This window comes from Alligator sinensis, unplaced genomic scaffold (assembly GCF_000455745.1).
Source record: "Alligator sinensis unplaced genomic scaffold, ASM45574v1 scaffold583_1, whole genome shotgun sequence".
In the NCBI taxonomy this organism is placed as follows: Eukaryota; Metazoa; Chordata; order Crocodylia; family Alligatoridae; genus Alligator; species Alligator sinensis.
Genome location: NW_005841983.1, coordinates 7964 through 32005, shown reverse-complemented (window position 1 = coordinate 32005; position 24042 = coordinate 7964). Strand labels below are relative to the sequence as shown.

At 43.4% G+C, this 24042-nt stretch overlaps 1 protein-coding gene across 1 annotated transcript in view; it reads right to left on the bottom strand.

Annotated features, from left to right (window-relative positions):
* Positions 1-17523, bottom strand: part of MAP7D2 (MAP7 domain containing 2) — a gene marked incomplete at its 5' end in the record, with an annotated part of 79369 nt that extends 61846 nt beyond the window's left edge. Inside the window, 2 exons of the mRNA XM_006021233.3 lie at positions 2779-2856; positions 17437-17523. Of these exons, the coding sequence (XP_006021295.1) occupies positions 2779-2856; positions 17437-17523 (165 nt within the window). The remainder of the gene's footprint in view (positions 1-2778; positions 2857-17436) is intronic.
* Between the last annotated feature and the right edge of the window lie 6519 nt (positions 17524-24042).

Here is a 24042-nt window from a genome sequence, read left to right as displayed (position 1 = left end):
CGGCTAGTAAAGCGACCAAAACGCTGGCTTGCATCCATAGATGCTTCTCAAGCAAATCCCGGGACGTCATTTGTACGAGGCCGCAGCTGGAGTACTGTGTCCAGTTTTGGGCTCCACAATTCAAAACGGATGTGGAGAAGCTTGAGAGAGTCCAGAGAAGAGCCACGCGCATGATCAGAGGTCAGGGAAGCAGACCCTACGATGACAGGCTGAGAGCCCTGGGGCTCTTTAGCCTGAAAAAGCGCAGGCTCAGGGGTGATCTGATGGCCACCTACAAGTTTATCAGGGGTGACCACCAGTATCTGGGGGAACGTTTGTTCACCAGAGCGCCCCAAGGGATGACGAGGTCAAATGGTCACAAACTACTTCAAGATCATTTCAGGCTGGACATAAGGAAGAATTTCTTTACTGTCCGAGCCCCCAAGGTCTGGAACAGCCTGCCACCAGAGGTGGTTCAAGCGCCTTCATTGAACACCTTCAAGATGAAACTGGATGCTCATCTTGCTGGGATCCTATGACCCCAGCTGACTTCCTGCCCTTTGGGCAGGGGGCTGGACTCGATGATCTTCCGAGGTCCCTTCACGGTTCCACCCCTTCCGTCCTCCCTGTGCTTTCTCCTTAGTCTCCTTCCCCACTCAGTCCCGGTACCTCATCTCACTGACTGGAATATGCAAAAGCTCTTGCTGGAACTTAAACCCAGAGGCTCCTGGCTAGAAGGTCTTGCCACTTTGCTTAGGGTCAAAGCAACACTTTGTATTTTATCAACTTTCACAGCAATGGGATGCTGGCCACTGTGGTCCCCGATTCACCTGTAGCAGATTAGATTGTTATGTCTTGTGTGTGTGTGTCGGGATTGACTATAGTTTTGCTAATAGGTTAGACAATGGATTTGTACAGGCTGGTTTGGATAGAGATGATCCTACTTCAGCCAGGGAGTTGGACTAGATGAACTCTGGAGGTCCCTTCCAGCCCTTTTTTTCTATGATTCCATGCACTCCTGTCTCCTTATCTGATCTGCCCCCAGCCGAGACCTCCAATCATCCTTTCCTCACTCCCTGTCCCCACTGATTTCTAGGCCTGCTCTGCCTCCTTGTTCAGTTTTAGAGCTCTATACCCAATGCCTTGCCCAACCTGTCCCACCACTCTCCTGAACTCGGCTTCTTGTCAGATCCATCTCCCCAATCCCCAGCTTCCCCTTTGGGGAATACGGGAAATGTCTATGCCATTTTATAAAAAGTTTGTGCAACACAGCTTAAACTTTTACCTGGGTATTGTGAACTGCTAGGACTGAATGAGTCTGGTGGAATAGGGGAATGAAAAATGGTGTTCAACACACTGGCAAGTCTGGGTTAGCATGAAAAAATTAACAAGGACTGTCAACAATGAAGAGTTATCTTGGAGATGCAATGATGACTAGTTATTACTGTTTAATAACTAGCAGACAAAGGAAGCAGAACATATGAAAACAGAATGACTATATAGAAACAAAGAACCAAAGTGTCAGGATGTTGAGCTAAGAAGTGACTGTCCACTGCAGTAATGAAGATGACATCTGAATGATGTTGGAAAGAGAATCAAGCAGTGCTGCAGATATGAAAATATGTATAAATCTTGTTCTTCCACTTAATCTAGGGGCTCTAAGGCCTCTGACGGATGCTTTTTTTGTAACACTACAATAGAGCGCTATGGACAGGTGCATGTGCACAGCCCTTGTGGCTGGAGTGTGCTGGAAAGGACATTCTCCAGACAGGCAGCAATAAAGGCTGTTCCTAGCAGGGGACCCTATCTGTGAGCTCACTGACAGGCTTGCCACCATGGCAGCAGCTGAACAAAGAGACCTCTGAAGACTTTCCCAGTCCCCGGATGCCTGAAGAAGATTCCAGCGGGCTTAGGGCTGCAAGTGAACTGCCCCAAATAGCAGGAGCTGCCCAGGGGTTTCTACTTTCTAAGCATAGCAACAGGGACAGGGCTGCTTGTAAACCAGTCCTCCAGTGACAGCTTCTTGCTGTGTGTGGTCTATCTGGAAGCCAGCTGCTCTCCTTTCTTTCCTTACCTCCCAGGGAGGAGTGCAGGGAGAGCAGAGCACTGTGGGATAGTGGGGGGGGGGGGGGGGGGGTGTCTCTCTTCCTGGCCCGTTGTTAATGTATGTATGCATTTTCATTTACTTGCAAGCGATGAGAAAGATAAGTAATCCTTGAGATAGGGAAGAAATCTCGTTTTGCCACTTTTAGCAACTCAGCATTAATTAAAATAAAAATCAACTAAAATTAGAATTAAAAAATTGAAAAAAAATCAATCTACCACTTTAAATATTATTTAAAGATTTTTTTAATTAGAGATGTACATTCCAACATCACAAAAGCCAATCTATCACATGTATAGCCTGTCATAATATTTAACAGCACATTTATCTGAGATAAAAGTTATTTACTGTTGTACCTAGAAATCAACTGGAAGAGTCCTTGATTATACACTCTGTCCCTTTAACACCAGAATTAGATTTCTCTACAATTTAGCAGGATTTAAATTTTTTCAAGGTGACAAAATACAAAAGCAAACTGGACCATAATATTATATGTTGTTATAATTATTATAATATTCCATTACTTAAATAATGCATGAATAATACTGAAAATTATTGCTTTATTGAAATTAATGGCTTCTTAAATTGATTGTTATTTATGTATTGTATATTTTAAAGTGTGATGATATTCCTGCTCATAATGTAAAACCTACTAATATATACAGCTATTCAAAATATGGCATAGGTCAACTTACCAAGGTATTTTTCTCTTTCTTCCCTTCTTTCCTTTGCTAATCTTTGTCTTTCATCCGTTTTTAGAAATCCATCCACAACTAAAGTCAAAGAGGAGCAGAGGAAAAAAAAAGTGTTAACAAATTCTAGATAAATCCAAAAGAGCCAAAAAGCCAGTACATTAGAATAAAGTCTGTGTGTATTCATGGGTTACTATATTAAGATTTGGGGCTTTTACATTTCTTTTGTTTATTTTTTTTTTAAATAAGCCTTGCTGTGTACTATAGAAGCCAAAGCAAATACTAAACCTGAATGCTTTTTCATCCAAAATTCCTCCTGCAAAAAAGTGAAAGACAAGGCTTTTTGCCGGGGACTCTTTTTTAGTATATATCTTTAGAAAATACCTTGATAATTTCATTACCATACATTCAAGTTTATTAACAGCCCTGTTCATAAATCTCTGGCCCATATTTAGGTGGTTAAGCATTACAAAAAGGCACAACAAATTGGCTTTTGTAGCATACGTAGGCTATTTTGTGCAAGGCCTTCAAGGTTTTAAAGTGTTGTGGGTGCTAAACAGAGCCAACGATAGCATCCACTGCTCTTTCTACCTTTCAATATGCTGTTATGTGACCTCATTGCTTCCTTATTTGTGAAATGAGTAGTCATGCAAAGTCCCTGGAGTAACACTAAGACAAGCTTACTAACATTAGAACAGCATAGTATTACTACACAGGAGTACAGAAGTTGTTCCCTACTGTCGCTGGTCAAATTTTCCTCTTTCCAGAGAGGAAACAGTCTTTCAGAGCTGGCTTCTGAAATATGTCTCCATTATTATCTGAGATACTCTCTGTCAGTATGTCACAAAGACCTAGCTAGAAGGACAGTATTTTTTTTTTTTTAAGATACAGGTTTCCCTCGCTTTATGTGGGTTCTGTATGTGCAAATTTGCTCTTATGCGTTGACCCTTTTTATACCAAAACTTTGTTATATGTGAGGTAAATTCACTCTTTCGTGATTGGTGTGGTGGAAGCCTGTGGTAAGCTGCTTTGTGTGGTGCATTGTGGGAGTGACATGCACTAAAACATCCTGTGTGGATCTGTGCTCCTCACTCATTGTCTGCGATATGTGTTTCTGTAATTGCCATCCCTATTATGGTAACATTCAATGTAGCAATTTGAGATAGTTATCATAGCGTATAAATGATGAATAACAATTGCTTTTTGTAAGACTATAGTTTGCATATACAGATGAATGAGTGTGAAGTGAATGGAAAAATACTGAAAGAACAATGTACAGAAAAACAGGTTAGTAAAAGACTGAAGAATTCCAAGGAGAGGCTGAAGACACCGCTCATAACAGACACAGCAAGGAGATAAGAGATGCTCTGAAGGACAACACTCAGAAGGTTGCAGAGTAAACTCATCTGTTTGCCAGACATAAAAATTACTGGGGTTCAAACAAAGAAGGCATGAAGTCATGAAAGGCGGAACCAGTCACTCAACACCAATTTGAGGCCCTATGAAGGGGAGAGACTTAACAGCAAGAGGTTGGGTAACACTCTACATACTTCATTGGAGCATAGACACATATCTGACAAGGCCCCGCTCCTTATCTTGCACTCCTGGGCTGGCCACCTAGTGTTGTACTGAACAATGGACTTTGGTAACTATAACATCTGCAGAGTAATTGGGAGTGAGTGTGTGTATGAATGTACGAGTGCTCTTTTGAATATTCTAATCAATAAACGCAGCATCTTGCTTATAAGTCTCGCTTGTCATTTTAAGCAATTGGTAAATTGCGCAACATCACCACCACCCTGTGCTTGTGTGTACTGTCTGCTGTTGGTAAGTACCAAAATTGCTTTGTAAAAGTGGTAGAAATGGGTCTAGGGGTCAGTACAATCAAGGTCCTGGAACATATCCCTATTCATCACATTGTAAAATAGGTTCCCTTTATGTGAATTCAAGTCATGTGCTGTTTTCCAGGAACACATATACAGCATAAAGCAAGGGGAACCTGTATTAAGTCCTAGAAAGGATAATTTAACAGGTAGACTGTTGACAAAATAAGAAACATGGAACTCAGAGACATTACAGGACAGTCAGTCTCTGTCTGTACTCTGGAACAATTAGCTGGTGGATCTTCGGAACCCACATGATTAATCACACAACTCTAGTTTTAATGTAGCCTTCATTCACTGAATTAATACATGTTTTTGCTTTTTTCTGGGATAGTGTCACTAATTTATGTGGCCTCTACTGGACCTCACTATTTATTTTCAGTATTCACCTGAACCTTGTAAAAGAAGCTGTACAACCATCTACTGTAGATGGCTCTGTATATTTCAACTGTTGTTACTAATCAAAGTTATTTGCAAGCTGGCATAGCAAGGGTTCAAACAACAACAGATGCAGCACATTGCAACAGCATACATAATGACAACAGAAGTCTATAAAGCTGTATTCATAGAAAGGTAAGTTTCTTGGCAGATACAAGAAGCCGGGGCATATGGAACTGAGAATGGCTGGACATATAGTACAAGGAATGAGAGAAAACAGGGCAAGGGATGGGGACCGGAGCCTATGTGGAGGATAAAAAACTGGAATAAAGGGGCAAGGACATTTTATAGGACACAGGACAAAAGTGGCAAGCTTGAGTGAAACAAGTAAAAGAGGCTGAATGAGCTAGCACAATGGGGGCCACAAGATAAGCCCCATGCCCTTCACAAGTGCCACGCTTATCCCCTTCCTTGCCCAACCTGCTGCTCTGCTCCCTCCCTGGCCTGCTGCCATGCACAGAAGCTGTACCCATGTCATTTGTGGCATGTGTGCTTCAGGTTGTCCATCCCTGCACTAGACTACACACCACTCCAGAGCCTGGAATGGAACCCAAGAGGAATCACCATTCCTCTGCTGTCATCAGATGCCCACAGAACACAAACATTTCCCAGCTCTCTCTACTTCTAGCTCATACAGAGGACTATGACTTACAACTGCTATCAGTTTGGCAGAAATTTGTGTGGTAGCCCTGGTGACAACTCATACATGTCAGCAAGATGCTACATTGGGGTGGGCAAGTCCAACCCGTGGGCCGGACTAGGCCCATGCCAAACTTCATTTCCCAGGAGCCCCTGCCCAGGTAGCTGTGGCCAGTTTCCATGGAGATCCTAGCAGTGGCAGGGCTGAGCAGCCAGCTATGGCTCCAGACCATGCTGTCACCAATGCAAGATCTCAGCCCCAGAGCAGGTCTCTGCTCAGCCATACCCTGCCAGTTCTGCTGGGGTGGTCACCATGGAAACTCTGGTCCTGCGCTGTCACAACCCCACTACTGCTGGGGTCTCTATGGAAACTGACCGCAGTGATGCGGGCAGGGGCTCATGGAAAATGGAGTCTGGCCATATCCACCATTTTGCCCATCCCTATATTACATGATAGAATATTTGATTTTTTAGTTTGTTTTAAAAAAAACCTCACAAATAACCTTACGAAAATTACACACACACAATACGGAAAATTGTGGTTGCAAAATCAGGTGCTTCAGTTAGGCAATGCCAGAACTGCCTGCGCAAACTTCATATTGCTCCTTGAGCATATGCATTATGGCACTGTTGCATAAGCTGGAAGATGTGGGGTGGAGAAGGGGACTGCAGCTGAATGCTACTGAAGAACCTCGTTCTGTCCATGCCTGTGTCACACAGTAAGCAATGGAGAGAACTAGAGCTCATGGAGGTGAGTTAGGTGTCTCTCGTGTACACTGAATGCAGTGGAAAATAATATGTGATCATGTAATAAAGACTGTATCAGAATGCAAATTCATGATGAAGGCACAAATTAAGATAAAATTAATGTGTTGTTTATAATTAACATTTAACCTGCCTGTTAAAACACAGCCATGCCCTAGTGGAAATAAAATTTTGCAATACTCAACTAGCTATTTCACTTGTGTAGCAATTAATTTGGGAATTTTTTTTAATTTTTTTTTTTACACTGCAAGAAAACATGAGGCCATAGAGTGGAAACACAGAATACAACAGGTGTCAGCAACCTATGGCCTGTAGGCTGGAGGAGTCTGATCTGCCACAAGGGGACTGGTGGCAGAGCTGTGCCACCCAGCCCATCTTCTCCACCACAGTGCTTCCCTCTGCTGTGGAGCTTGCTGCTCCATCCCAGCTGAGCTTGCCACCACTGCAGAGAGGATATGAGTAGGGACCTACTGAACTCAAGGTGGCTGCCAGCTAATTTCGCAGCAAAAACGTAAGCCCAGCAGCCATTTCACAGCACCCTCGCCTGCAACGCCTGATTGGCCAAAGGGCCCGTATAACCCCACCCCTCACTGCTGATTGGCTGGGAGGGCTGTCTGTCATAAGGCCCTGGCCCTCGTCACTGATTGCTGCAGAGGAATGGGGTCATATGACAGACAACCCTCCCAGTCAATTAATGCTGTGGGGCAGGGACAGCAGCCACCTTGGGTTGCCCACCATGTGTGTGGACACCCTTCCTCCTCATCCCCTCCACAGGCTGTGTAGCAGGGTCACAGCATGGTGAAGACTGCTGGCTACCTCTGGGGAATCAGCATTTTATTTTCAGTAAGCTTTTTCTTTTTTTGTTTCCGCCATTTCAGTAGTTCTGTAGTAATGAGGGTAAGCACAGGCAGTTGGCCACTCTGGAAGCAGAGACTTGCAGGCCCATGGCAGGGGCTGGGTCACAAAGGTCAGCTTGCAAAAGGTTGGCAACCTCTGTGTCACGGTGCAACAGGTCCTGGGGGATGGAAGCCTTGGCTTCGGGGCTTGAGTGATGTCGGAGGGATGTGAAATAGCCTGATGAGGGCTGGAACCAGAACAAGCTTACCTGCTTCAGGTGCAGCTGCAGAGCAGCACTCAATGCCACCTGTTCAATTTTTAAGCAAGCTATCGGTAAAGCTGGAGAAGCATGGGGAAATGATGCCAGATGCCCACACCAGGGATCGGCTATAAGAGCAGACACGGAGCAGCATGAGAGAAGCGCAGAGAGGCAGCACGGCTGCTGCATGCTCTCGATCAGCGCTCCCAGCAGACTGCTGCGCTGGCTCCACAGAGGGAATATCCAGGGGAGTGTCTCCTGGGTCCTAGTGCAAACACCACCTAGGAAGAAGGAGGACACAAGACCCCAAGGCTTGGTGATTAGAGAGACACATGAGTGAGGCTGAACAATACAGCCTCCCTTATCTTTGTTTTTTTTTTTTTTGCTTTGGCCGAGACCCATCCTGTCTGATAGGACACTGCACGGTGAGAGAACCCGATTGCTCAGTGAGGACCCAAGGTGATCACAGGAACTGGATAGAGCTGATCCTATGTTGATGACAAAGTCTTACTGAACAGACAAGACTCTTGATTTAATTTCAAGTCCAGGGTCTGGACTGACTGTGATCCAAGGACTGGGGAGACTTTGACTAGGATTTAATTTTCTGTTTTTCCTTATGACTGGACTGTTTGCTGAGATTACTTATATTGACATGCTGTCATCCCAGGCTGGCCAATTGTACCAAAACATCCCACTCAGACAAAAGTATCTGTCAGGGTATGATATCATCTGGCTTGGCTTGCTGCATTGATCCCAATTGTTAGCACCAAACCACATACCAACTACAGGTTGGCGTACAGATGGGGTACAGGAGAGGAGAAGCCCCAAGAAACGTCCTTGCCAAGCACACCTCAGGGTGGTCTTCAATAGGGGTGTGCAAAGCGGGCCCTATTCCATTCGGATTTGACCCAAATCAGGGACAGTGATTTGATTAGTTGATTGAGATCACTGTCCCTGATTCAATTAGCCCAAATCCAAATCTGACGATTCGATGCTGATTCAGAGAATCAGTGATTCAGCCACAGATATAGCTTTAAATGTTTTTTCTACATACCTCAAGGTACCAGCATGGCTCATAAACGCTGTGATGCTGGGGCGCATGGAGCATCTTACAGGAGTGCGGGGAGGGCCTCCACATGCTTGGCAGCGAACTTGGAAGTGAACCCCGAAGTGGACCCACTTCTGGGTCCACTTCCCCCATCTGGAAGTCTGTCCCCCATCTGACACCTTCAGGGAAGGAATTCTACCTGATCAACACATCAAAGAGCTACTCAACACAGCTCACAAAGACACTCTCATGGACCCAGAGGGACAGACTTCCATCTTCAGCTCCCTCTGTGCAAAAATGAAGTTTATTTCTGACCTATGGGGACTTTTTACCATCTTGTACCATCTACACTTTTCCCAGAGCCTGATGAAGGGACTTTGATTCCCGAAAGCTTGCAGAAAAGGACAATTTTCTTGCCATTTTCCAGTTGGTCTAATAAAAGGTATCATTTTGGAACCAAGAGTTTTAGTTTTTTGTATGTCAGTATGACTTCTAGAAACTTATACTTTTTTTTTTTAATTGCTAAATAGATTTTGTCACTTGCTTTAATTTTCATGGTAAAGCAAGGAAGTTTCAGGATAATCAAGCTTTCCAATTCAGCTGTTGCGGAAAACGTATATGGAAAGACAAACAGAACCTAGACATAAATAAATATGGTGAAGCTAATGTCTTCTCCATAATTTTTAAACAAATTTTTAAACAAAATTTAAGAAGTAACCAAGAATATTAACCAAACATGATTAAATTGTAAAATTCACACTATTAATGTATCTACCTAAATGCACCTCTTACATTGCCCATTAGAATGAGAGAATGATTTAATCCAAATGGAAAGCTGTGCATTAATCACAGTCCTTTTTCATAATGTATTAGGATGTGCATAAGCCCTGCATCTAAGGAAAGCAATGTCTTCATACTCTCTTCAAGCAAATAAACAATCATGAAATTAAGTGCCTGATTGCTTTTTGCTCTTGGGGAAGATCCATAACCTTAAGGATGTTATACATGGAAATCAGCCAAGTCAACATTTTTCAGGAAAGGGGGAAAATAAATCAATCAATTGCTTCTGAGGGCTGGAATAAACCTTGCTTCTGACTAATGCTTACCTTTTCTAAACTGGTTACAAATTTAGCAATCCCTCCTGGCACCTGCATAGGACAGATAAATATCTGCTGATATTTATCTATCTATTTATAATTACTCAGAACCATTTTATTAAATATGCACTGCCTACACAGCCAGATGGTGGCATTGTTACCTTTGTTTCTGAACCATTTTTAAACTCTCTTATTTGGATACATTCACTCATTGCATTAGCTTGAATTAGACAAGAATTCTGCACAGACTTATCTACTTAGTTCTATGAACTATAAGTAGTTTAATTAATTTTGCTGAACTACTCACCACATAGAAAGTGTAAATTTTTGGAAGACTGAAGACTTGTTTGAACAGTATTTAGCACCACTGAAATCCCAATCATAACTAGAGCCACCGAGCCCTATCATGATAAAGTGAACAAAAAATAAAATGAACATATGTGTATATACCCCCATACTCTTGAGGAATGCAAAAGAAGGTATCCCACAGACCTTCTGAGCATGACTATAGTGGCTTGACCTGTCCTGTAGCTTTGGTCAATGTCATAAGTGCCCTACTAGTAAGATTACTTATCCAAGAAGCCTTAGAGTCACTCTGATTTGCTTCTGAATCTCACTGGATGCATCTACATATATACTTAATTGAGCAGTAAACTAATTTGCTGTAGTGTAAAGCATCACAGTCTACACATCGGGGACAGTACTATCTTACAGCAGCAAAAATAATTGTGCCTAAACATGTGTGTAAACTCTGATCTGGGTGTCAATTGTGCCTGCCTTCTAGCCACATGGCACAAATTGTGCCAGAGTTTATCACGCCACACTAATTGAACGTGCAGATGCATCCACTACACATTAAGCCTGTATTTAAACAAAGAACCACTTAAAATGTTCAATATGCTAGGAATCTGATCTCTTTCTAGTGATGATAGCCGATTCATAAATTTCATTTGCTTGTTATGCAGCATGGAGTTAAGGTATGGAATTCTTTGCCACAGGAGGTCATAAAGGTAGATAGTATAGCCGGGTTCAAAAAAGGACTAAAATTCATGAATGAAAGATCCATTAAGAACTATTAAACAAAACAGTCAGGGATGAATCCTCTGACATCACTAAAACCAGGTGGAGACCAGGGAGGGTATGAACAGGGGACGGATCACTCAAGATATATCCTGTTCATATGCTCTCCCTCTAAAGCATCTACTATTTGCCACTGTCAGAGAGAGGTTACTGGGCTAGATGCTTCATTGGTCTGACCCAGTTTAGTGTTTCTTACGTTCTTATGTTTGCATTTACTATTATTTGAAGCGAACAGAAGTAATTTTTGTAACCTACAAAAAACCTTCATTCAAAGTCTTCTCCTAACATTTTTCAACTCAAGTACCTAATCAACTTTCAAAATGGAAACCCGTTTCTTACATTTTATGGCTAGGCATTATGGTACGAAACATAAATGGTGCCCCTCTGACTGATTTCTGGATTTTGAGCACAGTGATGGGAACTATAACTCCTCCTACTCCCTCCTCTCTGCCCTCCTACATATTACAAACTGCTTGCTGTACAGGCTTGTAAATTTTGCCAGCAAAGCACAGAGCACACACTTTTCATCTACATTTTGGGAAAGGGCAGAAGAGCCCTTTTTGATCGTGCAATGTATCATGTTCTCAACAGTATCTCACACCCACTTGGTAGCTAAAACCTATGGAGACTGAGAAAGTGCCAAGTCACACAGCTGTCCTTCTAGATCCAGACACTCAGGGTAGTGGAGTCTCAAAAGCATTCAGTAGTCTTGCAAAACCCTCATGTGGACAAAGAAGTGATCTGCAATTGGAGATGCTGAGTGCCTTTTCATTTACTTTATTTCTCCTATGCCTATGATATAAATTTATGTTTAGCTTCTGAGACTGATAATAAATATAGGTTCCTAGCTCGTTAGTTTGAGAGCACTTCTCAAAGGAAAAATCAAAGATTTTCACTGTGGGGAAGAGGACCTAGAGGTTTCTTGAAAGTAACATTTCTTTGTACTCAAGGACAGAGCATCCATTGCAATATGCCACATGGTGCCCAGACAAGAAAATACACTCTCCTGACTATAATACTGAATAACTCTTCCGACCATGTCAGCAGAGCAGTTTTATTTAGTCTCTTGCAGGGGCACAGAGAGCAAACCCTCGGGTGAGGTCAAATCAAACTATGAGACCAAGGAGAACTGCCTGGCTCCTCAACAAGAAAGCGGTTCTCTGGCTTCAATCTGTGTCTTGATCTGAAAAAGTTGCCACTGGGCAGATTTCCCAGCATTTTGGCTGTCCATGGCCTGAAAGCAGACTGGAGCTGCTGAGGAGCAAGAGGCTTTTGGGAGCCAAACTTGCCAGGTAACCAAGGCTAGGAACAGAAGCTACACATAAACCAGTTTAAGTGATCAGAAACTGGTTTAAACCTGTAATAGAACAGAAGTTCAATGTGCATAAACCAGTTTCAAAATGCCCCAAACGAGTTTGAGATCAACCTGGTCAAATGTCGTATCAGACTTAACTGATTGAACTCAAACCGGTTTATGCAACTTCTGTCCCAGACCCCTTCCTAGTTTAACTTAGACCAGAGTCCCCCAGCTTCCCAGCATGCTCTGCAGCCCTGGGCTGGGCTGGGCTGTCTGCTCCAATGAAGCAAGGCTGGCCCTGCCTCTCTGCTGCCTAGCTGAACCACAGGCAGGCAGGGGCATGGCCAGACACCAGCCTCCCTAAGTTAAAGGAGGCAGAGAAGAGGTTTATTCATCCTCCCCGTCCTGTCCCACCAGCACAAGCCCCAGCAGGGCCTGACAGGCAGGGGACAGCAGCCCATGCCAGGCATTTCTCTGCTTTCTGCTCCAACAGCAGGGGCATGGCAAGCCCTGGCAGTAGCCTTAAGTAAACTCACCAGGGAGGGGTTTAATTCCCCCCCTCCCTGTCCCACCAGCATGGACCCGAGCCGGGGTCCACCTGGCATTCCCCCCGCGCTGCTGCAGGGATGGCAGCCTGGCCAGATGCCACCCAACATGGTCCCCTGAGGCAGAGCGGGCAGGGAGGGAGTTCATTCCACACTATGCCCCTCGGGGATGGCAGCCGGGGTCTGCCAGCCCTGACTACCACCGCCGCCTATCGTTCCCTGCACAGGGCGAGCGGCACAATAAGCTCCGTCCCTGCCCCCTCCACCAGCTGTCGAAGGAAGAGGGGAAATAACCCCCCTTTCTGCCCCCTCACCTAAGGGGGCCATGCTAGCTGGCCCCTGGCTGCGCCCCTGCCCCTGCTGCTGGAGCAAGGGGGCAGGGACTGTGACAGGGGAGCAGCCCCTCTCATGCTTTCCTGAGGAGTGCAAGCCTCTTTCCTGGCAGACGGGCTGTGCTGTGGGACAGTCAGAGTTGCCACAGACTGTGCAGGGAGTGCTGGGGTGGGCTTGGGGGCCTATGGCCACCCCTCCAAGCCCCAGTGGCACCACTTGCCTCACACAGTCTGCAGCAGCTCTGCCTGCCCCGCCTTTGCCCACAGCACAGCCCCGTGCCAGGAAGAGGCTTGAGCTCCTGGGAAACCATAAGAGGAGCTGTTGCCCCATCAGGGTCGCTTCCCCTTTACTGCTCCAACAGCAGGAGCACAGCCAGAGGCTGGCCAGCGTGGCCCCCTAAGGCGAGGGAGCAGGGAGGGGGGTTATTTCCCCGCCTTCTGCCAGCATCTAGCAGAGAGGGCAGGGAAGGAGCTTATCCCGCCACTTGCCCCAGTGCAGGCAGCGATCAGCAGTAGCAACAGTTGGGGCTGACAGACCCCAGCTGTGGTCCCCCAGTGGGCAATGGGGATGGAGTGGGGAATAAACCCCCTCCCTACATCTTCTGCCTCAGGGGGCCATGCTGGCTGGCCTCTGGCAGCACCTCCACTTCTGCCACTGCAGTAGCGAGGGGGGAGTGCCAGGTGGGACCCGGCCTGGACCTGCGCCAGTGAGAAAGGGAGGGGGGAATTAAACCCCCTCCCTGGCCAGTTCACTTGAGGCTACTGCTGGGGCTGGCCACATCCCCCCAGCACACCTTCCCTGCAGCCAAGGGCTGCTCTAGCTCCTAAGAATTCCTACATCTAAGAATTCCTTCTGGAAAGATTGTGACGCTGTAAATTTGCCCATTGCATGTAGCATTTTGCCCAATGCAACAGTGCCCTTAAACAATTCACTGCATGCATATAGACAAGGAAATGCATAATATACTTCTATTGACATATTTTTGCATTCTGCTTAATTTAAAATGAATTATTAAAAGTGGTTTTACTTGTGCTCTGAAGACGTAGGTGGAACTTGCTATGGATTGTAACGGTTTCTTTCTTTAAAAATAAAGTGTTAGAACATTTTCCACAGATGCTTTTAATTTATCTATTCACCCGTTTGTACTGGAAGCTATACCACTACATCTATTAACAGCATGCATTATAATCGGGGCAACAACAACTGGAGCCTTATTTATGTCTAAGACATTTTGTCAAAATTACCTCAATTCATCCTCTAATTTGGGGTGCTCAAGTATTGGAAATTAACAATTTGAGTATACAATTTTAAGTACCCACAATTAGAGGCAGCTTTTGCAAGTTTGCCTCTTTAAGACCACACAACATTTACCTCCATGCAAGTTAGAGCCTCTTGAGGCCATTCTTTTTCTACACTTAAGCTCTCCTAAGGACCTACTTTTTCCACAATGTCTACAGCAAATTTAGTCTCTATTCCTTGTTCTTTTTCCCCTACCCTGTCTATTTTCCTATCTGTTCCTAAATTGTAAACTCCACAAAGAGGTGATCTTTCATTTGTGCACATCCACAAAGCATCTGGCCCACAAATAAAATACAAATTACATTCTCCCTCTAGTAGTTGGGCTAAAGACAGAACATCCCAATGCTTTATCACCACTTGAGAAAATCCTTTAATCTGACAGGTGGATGACTATTTCTGATGCTGAGGATCTCACATTAGATCTGCTAAGCTCTAAAGAGACACGATGTGAGTGGATGCATGGTAGTCACAGTAGTTGTTAAACACATGAGAAGGCTGAATTGACTTGACTTTTCTTTGAGAAATCAACACTACTCTGTCAACACAGCCAACGTTCTGTTGAAATTTAAAGTCAGCGTCTGCCTTTCCTCCTTGATGTTTCATTCTTCATGTGCCAAAATATTGTGTCTTCTCAAACCAGGACCCAAGGGCCATTCTTTCCCGTTCTAAAATAACAAATTTGAAGGTGGTGCATGAAAAGAAAGAAAGAACAAGTGAATGCATTCTGACCTTGTACTCCCCACACATATACAAGAAGTGCCAGAATCATTTTCCACAAATGCCTCACTACCCTTAAAAACACCAAAGTAATTAGCTGCTTCCATCATATCAATGGAAGTAGAGGGGTTTAAAGCAGCAATAGATTCATAAAACGTATTGTAAAGGGTACTCTCAGTAAGATATTTCTCAGAGGTACCTGCAGAATGAAACTCAAACACAGTGCAATTGGTACATCAAAGTAACCAAGAAGACATATTTCCAAATATGCAATGGGAATCGCTCTACATTGCCTGGAAAAGAATGAAGTGCTCTAAAACCTTCCTGAGAGTGCAAAAGAGAATTCTCCTGGTTTACACCAAGGGAGTGCTGAATGAAGATTAATTCCACTTAAAAGCACTGGGCGAGACTAACCAGGTTCTGACAATTTATCATGTTAGAGGGCAAGATATAAAAAATTAACAGCGTTTACAACTAGGTTTTTGACAAACTGATAACTTCTGATCTAATCTAAATGTACGAATGTGTACGGCAGTGTCCCATCCCATCCACCCCACTCCCCTGCACCGCCACCTGCTTCACATCTTCATGTTGGTCACTTTTAATAAATATTTTCTAATTCAGTTAATATTAATATGTAATTAGGCACTGGTTAACCACAGAATGCCCAGAGCAGTACTTGTAAAGACAGAGGTAGAGTTCCCATGACAAGATCCTTACTCCTGCTTCAGCTTCTAGTGGCCGGATTAAAGAAGCTGAAAGTTAGCAGTTGGTTCTGGCTACCCATGCAGCAGCCCCATGGATGTTTCTGTATGCATCTCAGAACTGTCTAAATCAGTATTGTCCAACTGGTGGCTCACAGGCTGCATGCAGCTTGCAAGGAGTTAATTTGTGGCCCCTAAATTCCCACTCAGTCACCACTCTCTCCATCAATCTAGCTGCCATGCTCTCCAGGCTCCCCCACCCTCCTCTAGCTTCTACTTCTTGCCCTTGCCCCAGGGAATAGGGTAGTACAGTACAGCACAGCCTGCAGCACTGGAGAAGCCAGTAGCTTGGAGCACCCCCATCTATGCAATGCAATAGGAGTGTGCCAGGAGGTTGCACTGGTTCACCCTGCAAGGCATGCAGCCTTCGCCTGCTTACAAGTTGGATGGACAGTCGTAGTCTAAATCATAACTAAATCTAATCTGTTCCAATTCCCACAACAGTCCAACACTAGAAGGAGACAAAAGGTGGCTACATCTCTTAAAGATGCAGCACTGAATCCCATGGTGCAAGAATCCTGCTGCATTCTGAGGGAAAGAAAATAATGGTTTTAAAAATATGAGCGAGGATCCTGATTTGGTAAATCAACAGTCATCCCCCGAAGAGATTTTGTTTCAAACCAAGTAACAGCTAATGAGTTGATGCCTTAAAGCAGGCTGATTATTTGGATATCCTTCAGAAAATAAATATGGACCTGTGCTCTTAATAAATAACTTGGCTGTTAAACTGATGTGCCCTTCTGTATTCCCTTTGGCTCCTCTGTATTTTAAACTATTTTTTCAAGTCTGCTTCTTTGCCTATTACAAATGAAAGATGCAATTATAATATTAGCAATTTCTGTTGTGAATGTTCTGGTTTATTTATAGAACTTACAGAAAATACTGATGACAATTATACTAAGCACTTGAACTACAGACTAACAGACAAGTTTTACCAAAGTAAAATCTGTCTAAAAGGGTGAAAGCTGAGTGAATTGCATCTCAAACAGCTATTTTCAAGTCCTAAATACAGAAAATTCTATCTCAGGTAAGATTTGGGGGTGAGGAGTAATAAACATTTCTGTAAGGATATTATAAGGAGACTTTTCAATACTTAGAGGTACCCCTCCCCCCCAACCCTAACTGCATATCTACACACACACAATTTTCAGAAATTAGCTTGTGCATGGCCTACTTGTTCCAATGGAAAAAGAATCAATTAAAACATCAAACTTTCAGAATAAGCTGTACTTACCACAGAAGTAAGACACTCAATAGTCACTGTCAAGATACATCAAAACTTCCAGGTCACTGAATAAATGCATTGAGGTGTAGCAAAACTACAGGATGGCTGTAGGGCTAAGTACCTTGAGGTTACCCTAGGTAACCTCTTTCATGAAACAGACAGTCCTAGAAACACTTGCAAGAGTTCCCTCTCTTCCCACCTTTAACCAGTTCAATACTACCAAACTTTAAAGCCTAAAACAGCTATCCACCAGTTTTTAAACTGTTAGAAGACTGAGCCAAGATATAGCCACACAAATATAGCCAAGCTGTATTATAAATGTAACCCTACACATTTTATAATATGCTCTGTTATCATTATGCTCTGTTATGGTAACTTTCATGCATTCCTCCTCTGTATTAATGTGCATGATCGGAGGTTTGGGAAACTACTTACACTTGTTTCTGCTGTTTGTGGGTACAGTGCGCAAAAGCAGAAGGCCAGATGGGTCTGATCTATGTCCACAGGGCCTCTCTTCCAAACCTGTGAAGCATGTGAGACAGAGGTTCTCAACCTTTTTAGACTCAAGGCATCCCTTGAAAAATGCCAGCTCTTAGTGTTCCCTTATTTTTGATTACAGAAAAATAATAAAAGCATCTCTTCTATTGCAAAGAACTTGGAAAGACCACAACAGGTCAGAATGCTTTTAACACTTTGGATTCCTAATTGTAATCTCCGGGTTTACCTTGTGAATCATGTGTGAGCACCTAACATTGCTAACAGCACATGGCAACTCACAGAACCCTTGAAAGGATCTCAAGGCAACTCAGGGTGCTGCAGCACCCTGACTGAGAATTACTGGTGTGGGCAAATATCGCAAAAGGGAAGCTGCACAAAGGTCAGAGAGTACTCACTGGGGGTACTCACTGTGATCTGTGCAGAGACCTACAGTGGGGTGGCCCTCAGCTTCAGCACTGAGATGGTAGGTGGGAAGAACAAAAGACACTCCAGACAGAAACTTGTGAGCCACAGCACATACTCCTCAAAGGGGAAGTTCTTGTATGTTTTAAGTCCTTATTGTTAGTTCACGTGGGAGCCTGTTACCCACAAGTTTTAAAAGAACAGAAATGCCTGAGACTGCTATTGAGTAGGTTGAGGCCTAAAAGAGCTGGGGGTGCTTAAACAACTTGAAAAGGAGCAGAGGATCTCCCAGGGGTGGAACAGTGGTGACCCCTGAAGAACAGGAGAAACCCAGTGGTAGAACAGCAGATCTCCAGCAGCAGTGGAGCAGGAGTACTTGTGGCCCTTGGCAGCAGCGTCCCAAGAACAGCACAGAGGTGACCCATAACAGAGGAGAGAAAGGTGCAGCAATCCCCAGCAGCAGAGAACATAAAGAGCAAAATTAGTTCAGCACTCCTGGAAATTTTGTCCAAAAAAGTCTACAGGTGGACTACAAGAGGGAAGGCAGTGCAGGTATCCTGGCAGACCTAACAGGAACTTTCTGCAGTGATACCCTTACCCAGTTGGTCCTATAATTAAACATAGTGTTTTGTTTGACCTAGTAACTTAAAACCTATAGGATCAACAATTTTAAATTCACAATATTATTAAAAAATCCTAGAGTTCGAAGAACTAAAATCTCTAAGATTTCTCTCTATATGTTTGTCTATTGGATGGAGTTCCTTCTGAATGAAGTGCACAACGAAACACTGTCTGGCATGTTCTGAGCAAAGTTCAACATTGGCATGTAAATACTGATAGAGTTTATGATACAAAACAAACACTTAGAAACAACCTAGAAGCACCTTAATTTGTATAGATAGCTGTAGGTTCTGACTGCGCGGATTATATTCTTTTAAAAAAAAGTTTTATATGTATTCAGAACCACATCTCCCATCATCTCTTTAGATACATATATAGCCCTGTCAGCATGTGTAAGAAGGCCTATTTATTTAGTTAAGTAGAAATACAAGTTTTTATTATTTTTACACCTCCAAGACAGTTCTAGGAGAGGAAGCTAAGTCTACATTAGCCTTAACTCATAATTATTAAACAACCATCATCTGTACATAACATTTCTGGCCTTACTTACACCTGTACAATCCTAGTGTACATATCTTGTCTTGCTGGCAACTCCAAACACCTCAGTGCTTTAGGGGGAAAAAAAAACAAACAAACCACACCACACAGAGGAAACAAAACTTGAAATCACAGGCTAGATCCAGATGTGAAGCAATGTGTAGTTTATAGTGCTGCAAACCTCTTGCATCGCCATAAACTGCACATCGCAAAATTTGCCACCAGGATTTCCCAATAGCAACAACAACAACAAAAAACACCCTGAAAAAAACCCAAAAGCTGTGCAAAGCATGCCAAAGAGCTGTGTGCCAGGACAAACACAGGGATGGGGAAGCAAGAAGACTGGGCCTGCTTGTTTCCCCATCTCCACGCACTGTGAAGCCCCTGCACTGTGGCACCCATGGAGCAGCTGGCTGGGGTGCAGTGTGCTTCGAGATGGGGGAGCACACAGCCTAGAGAGCTGCGGAGCCCCTGCACTGAGGCACCCACACAGTAGTGTGCTGGGGTGCAATGTGTCTCCGTGGGCTGCCTGCTCCCCCACCTTGAGGCACGCTGGGGAGCAGCTGGCTGGGGCACAAGATGCCTTGGTGTAGGGGCTCCGCAGAGAGCCCCCTCCACCCAGGGCTGCCTGCTCCCCTGTCTCCATGGGCACAGGATGCCTCAGCATGGGGGCTGCCTGCTGACTAGCCCTGCGCTGAGGCACTCTACACCCCAGCCAATCCCCTCTGCAGCCCATGGAGCAGCAGGACAATGTGTTCTTCTGCAAACTGCACAAGCAGAGGTGTGCACTGCAACACAAAGTAGAGACACAAATTTATGCCACTGCTATCTGTGCTGCTGCAAACACACGTCCTTGCTCGTGTGGACATGGCCATAAGCTGTTTGCAGCTGACACCCCACACAGGGCTATTTGGCCAACTCATTTAGATACCCAGACAACTAGTTTGTCATTACCTCAACCTCAGGAGATAAACTCCTTGTCCTTTTTTTAAGGCAAGACAGAATCCCAAGAACTCAGACTAGGTGGTCCTGCACAGAAAATTCTAGAAATGACAGCTTTTGAAAATATTCAAACTTCCCCACAAACAATAAACACTTTTATGCTAAAGTGTCAGTGGAAAGGAAGGGGCATCTAGTTTCCTGAGTAGCTGAGTGGCTCATGGTGGGCTCCTTTGCATTTTTTTGCAAGCATGCAGGCACAGTTGTAGTGAAGAAGAATACAATTTAGGAGTCTGATATTAAATAGATAGGAAAATTTATGGCTTGTCACAACTTGTTGCTTGTGTCTAAGTAAAGATAAAATGAATGCAGAATCTCTGCTGGTGGACTTCATGCCTATAAGGGAAAATGAGGTAGCCGGAAGTCTTTGCAGATCATATTTAGGGTAGGAACATACTGCTCCTTCATAATGAAAAGCTAATAAAACTGAAGCCAGATGATTAAATTCCATTCCACCACCTTTTCTTCATTCAAAAAGAAACTTACAAATTCATTCCGCAAGTTTGGACACTATCCCAGTGTGCCTCTGCTGTGTTCAGAGAGGACTCTACCTACTTCTTTAACAGGACAGAAAATCTTCCATCTTCAAGTCACTGAGAAACAGCAAATACAGAGCCCCCTGACACCCCTTTATAGTGAAAAAAAAACACTTTTCAGAGAAAAAAACCCTCTTCTACATGTTACCTTCTGGGCAATTTACATAGAACAAAGTAATTAAATGAAGCAATATGTGGATCTGTCAAAAAGAAGGTTCATGTTATAAAGAGTTACTGCCTAAGCATGTTAAGAGAAATTACCATCCCACAATATCAGCACCTGACGTAAAACAGCTGATGGGCTGCGGCAACATGCAAAAGAAATAAGTTAATTGCTCTGTACCATGATACTAAAAGTTAAACTGCCAATGTAAAACAGAAAGATAGTATTGGAACAGTAATTCAGCAGTAATTTTCAATTATTTGTAATAGGCGGGATGAGAAAAAGATGGTGGTTAATCTATCAAAATATCAGCAGGGATTTATGACAACTTAATCCATAGAAATTATTTGCACAAAACAATCTCTCTGACAGAAGGAAACAATATTTGCACAAGCAAACAGTACCAGAGATGTAGTAATACGTGGTAATTGGTGAATTGTCTTTTTCTTACATCTACCTCCCTAGTGTTTTTCCTGTGGGAGGATCACACTAAACATGCCTATTTAATAATGCATAGAAGCCTTGCTTTGGATTCTGGCTTTATATAGCAGCATGTATGTAATTTACCAATTCTATATCAGATTACATTAAAAACCCTGAATGAATTGACAGTGCATGCAGAAGAGCTACTGGTCTTGTATATATTTACTATTTTACATATTCATAATACTGTGAGTTTAAGTTTTATACATACACCCATATACACATGCATATTTTCACACACACACTACATACATATACAAATACTCTCTCCACACAAACACACACACATATGCACGCGCCTTTGTTTAGCAAGTGGCACTTTGGCCTAGATTTAACAAATCTAGAAATGCTTATTTATCAGTTAAATGGCACACAATAAGATGTAATGATATGTTTTCAAAGCTGAAGAATAATCATGTCCTGTAATCTGTCTAATTTATTTTAATGCATCTTTGGAGTGGAATTTGTTTGACTATAATATGCCTCTGTATGGTCTGGAGTTTTAGATGACATTTGCCATTTTAATTGCACTATATCTGTATTAAAATAAAATATATATTTTTGTCAAGTTCTTTATTTTTCTTTTCCCTTTGTTTTACTGCATCAGGTTTTTTTTTGCAGAAATGTTAATTCTGCCTATTCTGCAAATAAATAAATGTAGCTTTATTTGGATACCATATGCACATAGTGTGGGAGTTGAATGTCAAAAGCTGGTTTGTAATTTAGAATCCAAGCTGCACAAAAAATATAAAATAATTCCTTAAGTATTCAAATAATAGTATCTCATTTCTTCTCTCCAACATTCTAAGATGTATCTTCTAAGAAGATATCATCCTTTTTACCTTGGTTGTCATTTCTGCTCCCAGACCAACAAATCAGTGTTCTGAATAACTTAAAATATCTAGCTTTATCAGATTCAGGAATGTAATGATACTCATGCTGAAAAACAAACATTTTTGGATCAATGATCAGAACTTTTCAAACCCTAATCCTTAACACCCCTTTAATATACAGATCTCTCATTTTACAGATAAAAATTAAGTCACAGAGTACTGCCTCATGCTTGCTACGAATGCAAAGTGTCTTGTCAAAACTTTAGATTTCAGCTCACACAGAAATGAGGAAAATCCTTTCCCAGGAGTACTGAAAAACCAAAAATTGTTTCCTGTCCTAAAGAAGGAAGTCAGAATCCTAAAAAGGTGTAAGAACTGACAGTCAAGGGGGCAATTGTTTCAAGTCACCCAAACATTTTTAGTTCCATTTCACCTATTTTTATTTAAACAATAAAGTATCCTTACCTTACATTTAAACATGAAGGTTTTTAAAGGAGAAAAATGGAATTTTTCATTGTAAAAAGAATAAAAATCTGTATTTCAACAATTTCAGAAGTCCCCCTCCCCAGTTCTCCCTCCCCACAAACAATATATTTGTCAAAACTAGTCTTTTCCCTAGAATTTTTTTATTAACTGAACTTTTGTCCAAAACGCCAGTTTAAAAAAATTCCTGACCAACTGTACTTAGGAGTTCCTGACTTTCAAGACAACATCCTGATGAGAATCAGTCTAGGTGTGGCTCTGTAACTAGTACAGAAAGACCAAACCACCTCAAAAATAATCAATGGACTTTTTTCTTGAGAAGTAGTAAATCTTATTAAATAAAAAGGTTAGTCAGATAATCTCTTAAAGCCCATTTCTTTAAAATAGCACCTAAAGGACTTGTGATTTCTCTTAGGAAATTAAACTGCATCCTTGCTGAACTCTCTCAGCATCATATAAGAATCTTCACTCCATTTCATCACGGTGACATCCTAGGAAAGGGTGTTAAGGTAAATCTGCTGTTTTACTGGAAGCAAAGTTTGTATAACAAGGAACAAAATATATGTTCCTTCTATTTGTAGTTAAAGGTCCCATTGGCATAGCTCACAAAAAAGGCAGTATTAGCTTCAGTGTCTTGCACAAACTCCAACCAGGTAGTTATATTTTGCTTGCCTAGAACACCTTCACCAAAGTTTCAGTTGACTATGGGCACTTGTACACATGGCAGGGTATTAGTCTGTAGGGTTTCATTCCATACTCCCTAAGCTGAAATGGTGAGTTTTTAATTGAAATGATGGATTTTAATTTTCCATCACTGTATATAAATTATTGTCCTGGTGGCCGCAGGTGCCTGAAGACAGAAGTGGCAAGGGGCCTGATCATTTTTGGGTTTTTTTCCAACAGAGCCTGCCTGCCCCTCCCACAGCCGGGAGCCATTCATCTGTGCCATTAATCTGTCAGTTTGCCCCCCAGCCATGGGACAGGTGGACCGGTTCCACAGGAAAAAAGGATCGAGGCCCTCACTACTTCTGCCTTCAGTGAGCTCCTGTAGCCGGCAGGACACTGGGGCCACCCAGGAATGGGCTGGCTGGAGCAGGAGAGGCAAGCAGGCTCCCCAGAAAAAAAGGATCGGACCCCTTGCCACTCCTGCCTTCAGCAGGCTCCTGAGGCCGGCAGGATGCCTGGGAACAGGCTAGCCTGTCCCTGGGGCAGCATGGGGAAGCAGTAGGAGAGTGACTGGGTGTGCTAGCGGCTGGAGAAGGTGGCGGGGATGGTGCATGAGGTGTGGGGCCACCTGGGCAGGCTGCTAACTTCCCTGAGTCCACCCAGACTTCCAGAGCCCTATGCACTGTCCTTGCTGCCTTCTCCAGAAGCCAGCACACCCAGACACTCTTCTGCTGCATCCCCACGCTGCCCCAGGGGCAAGCCATCCTGTTCCCAAGCAGCCCTAGGCATCCTGCCAGCCTCAGGAGCCTGCTGAAGGGAG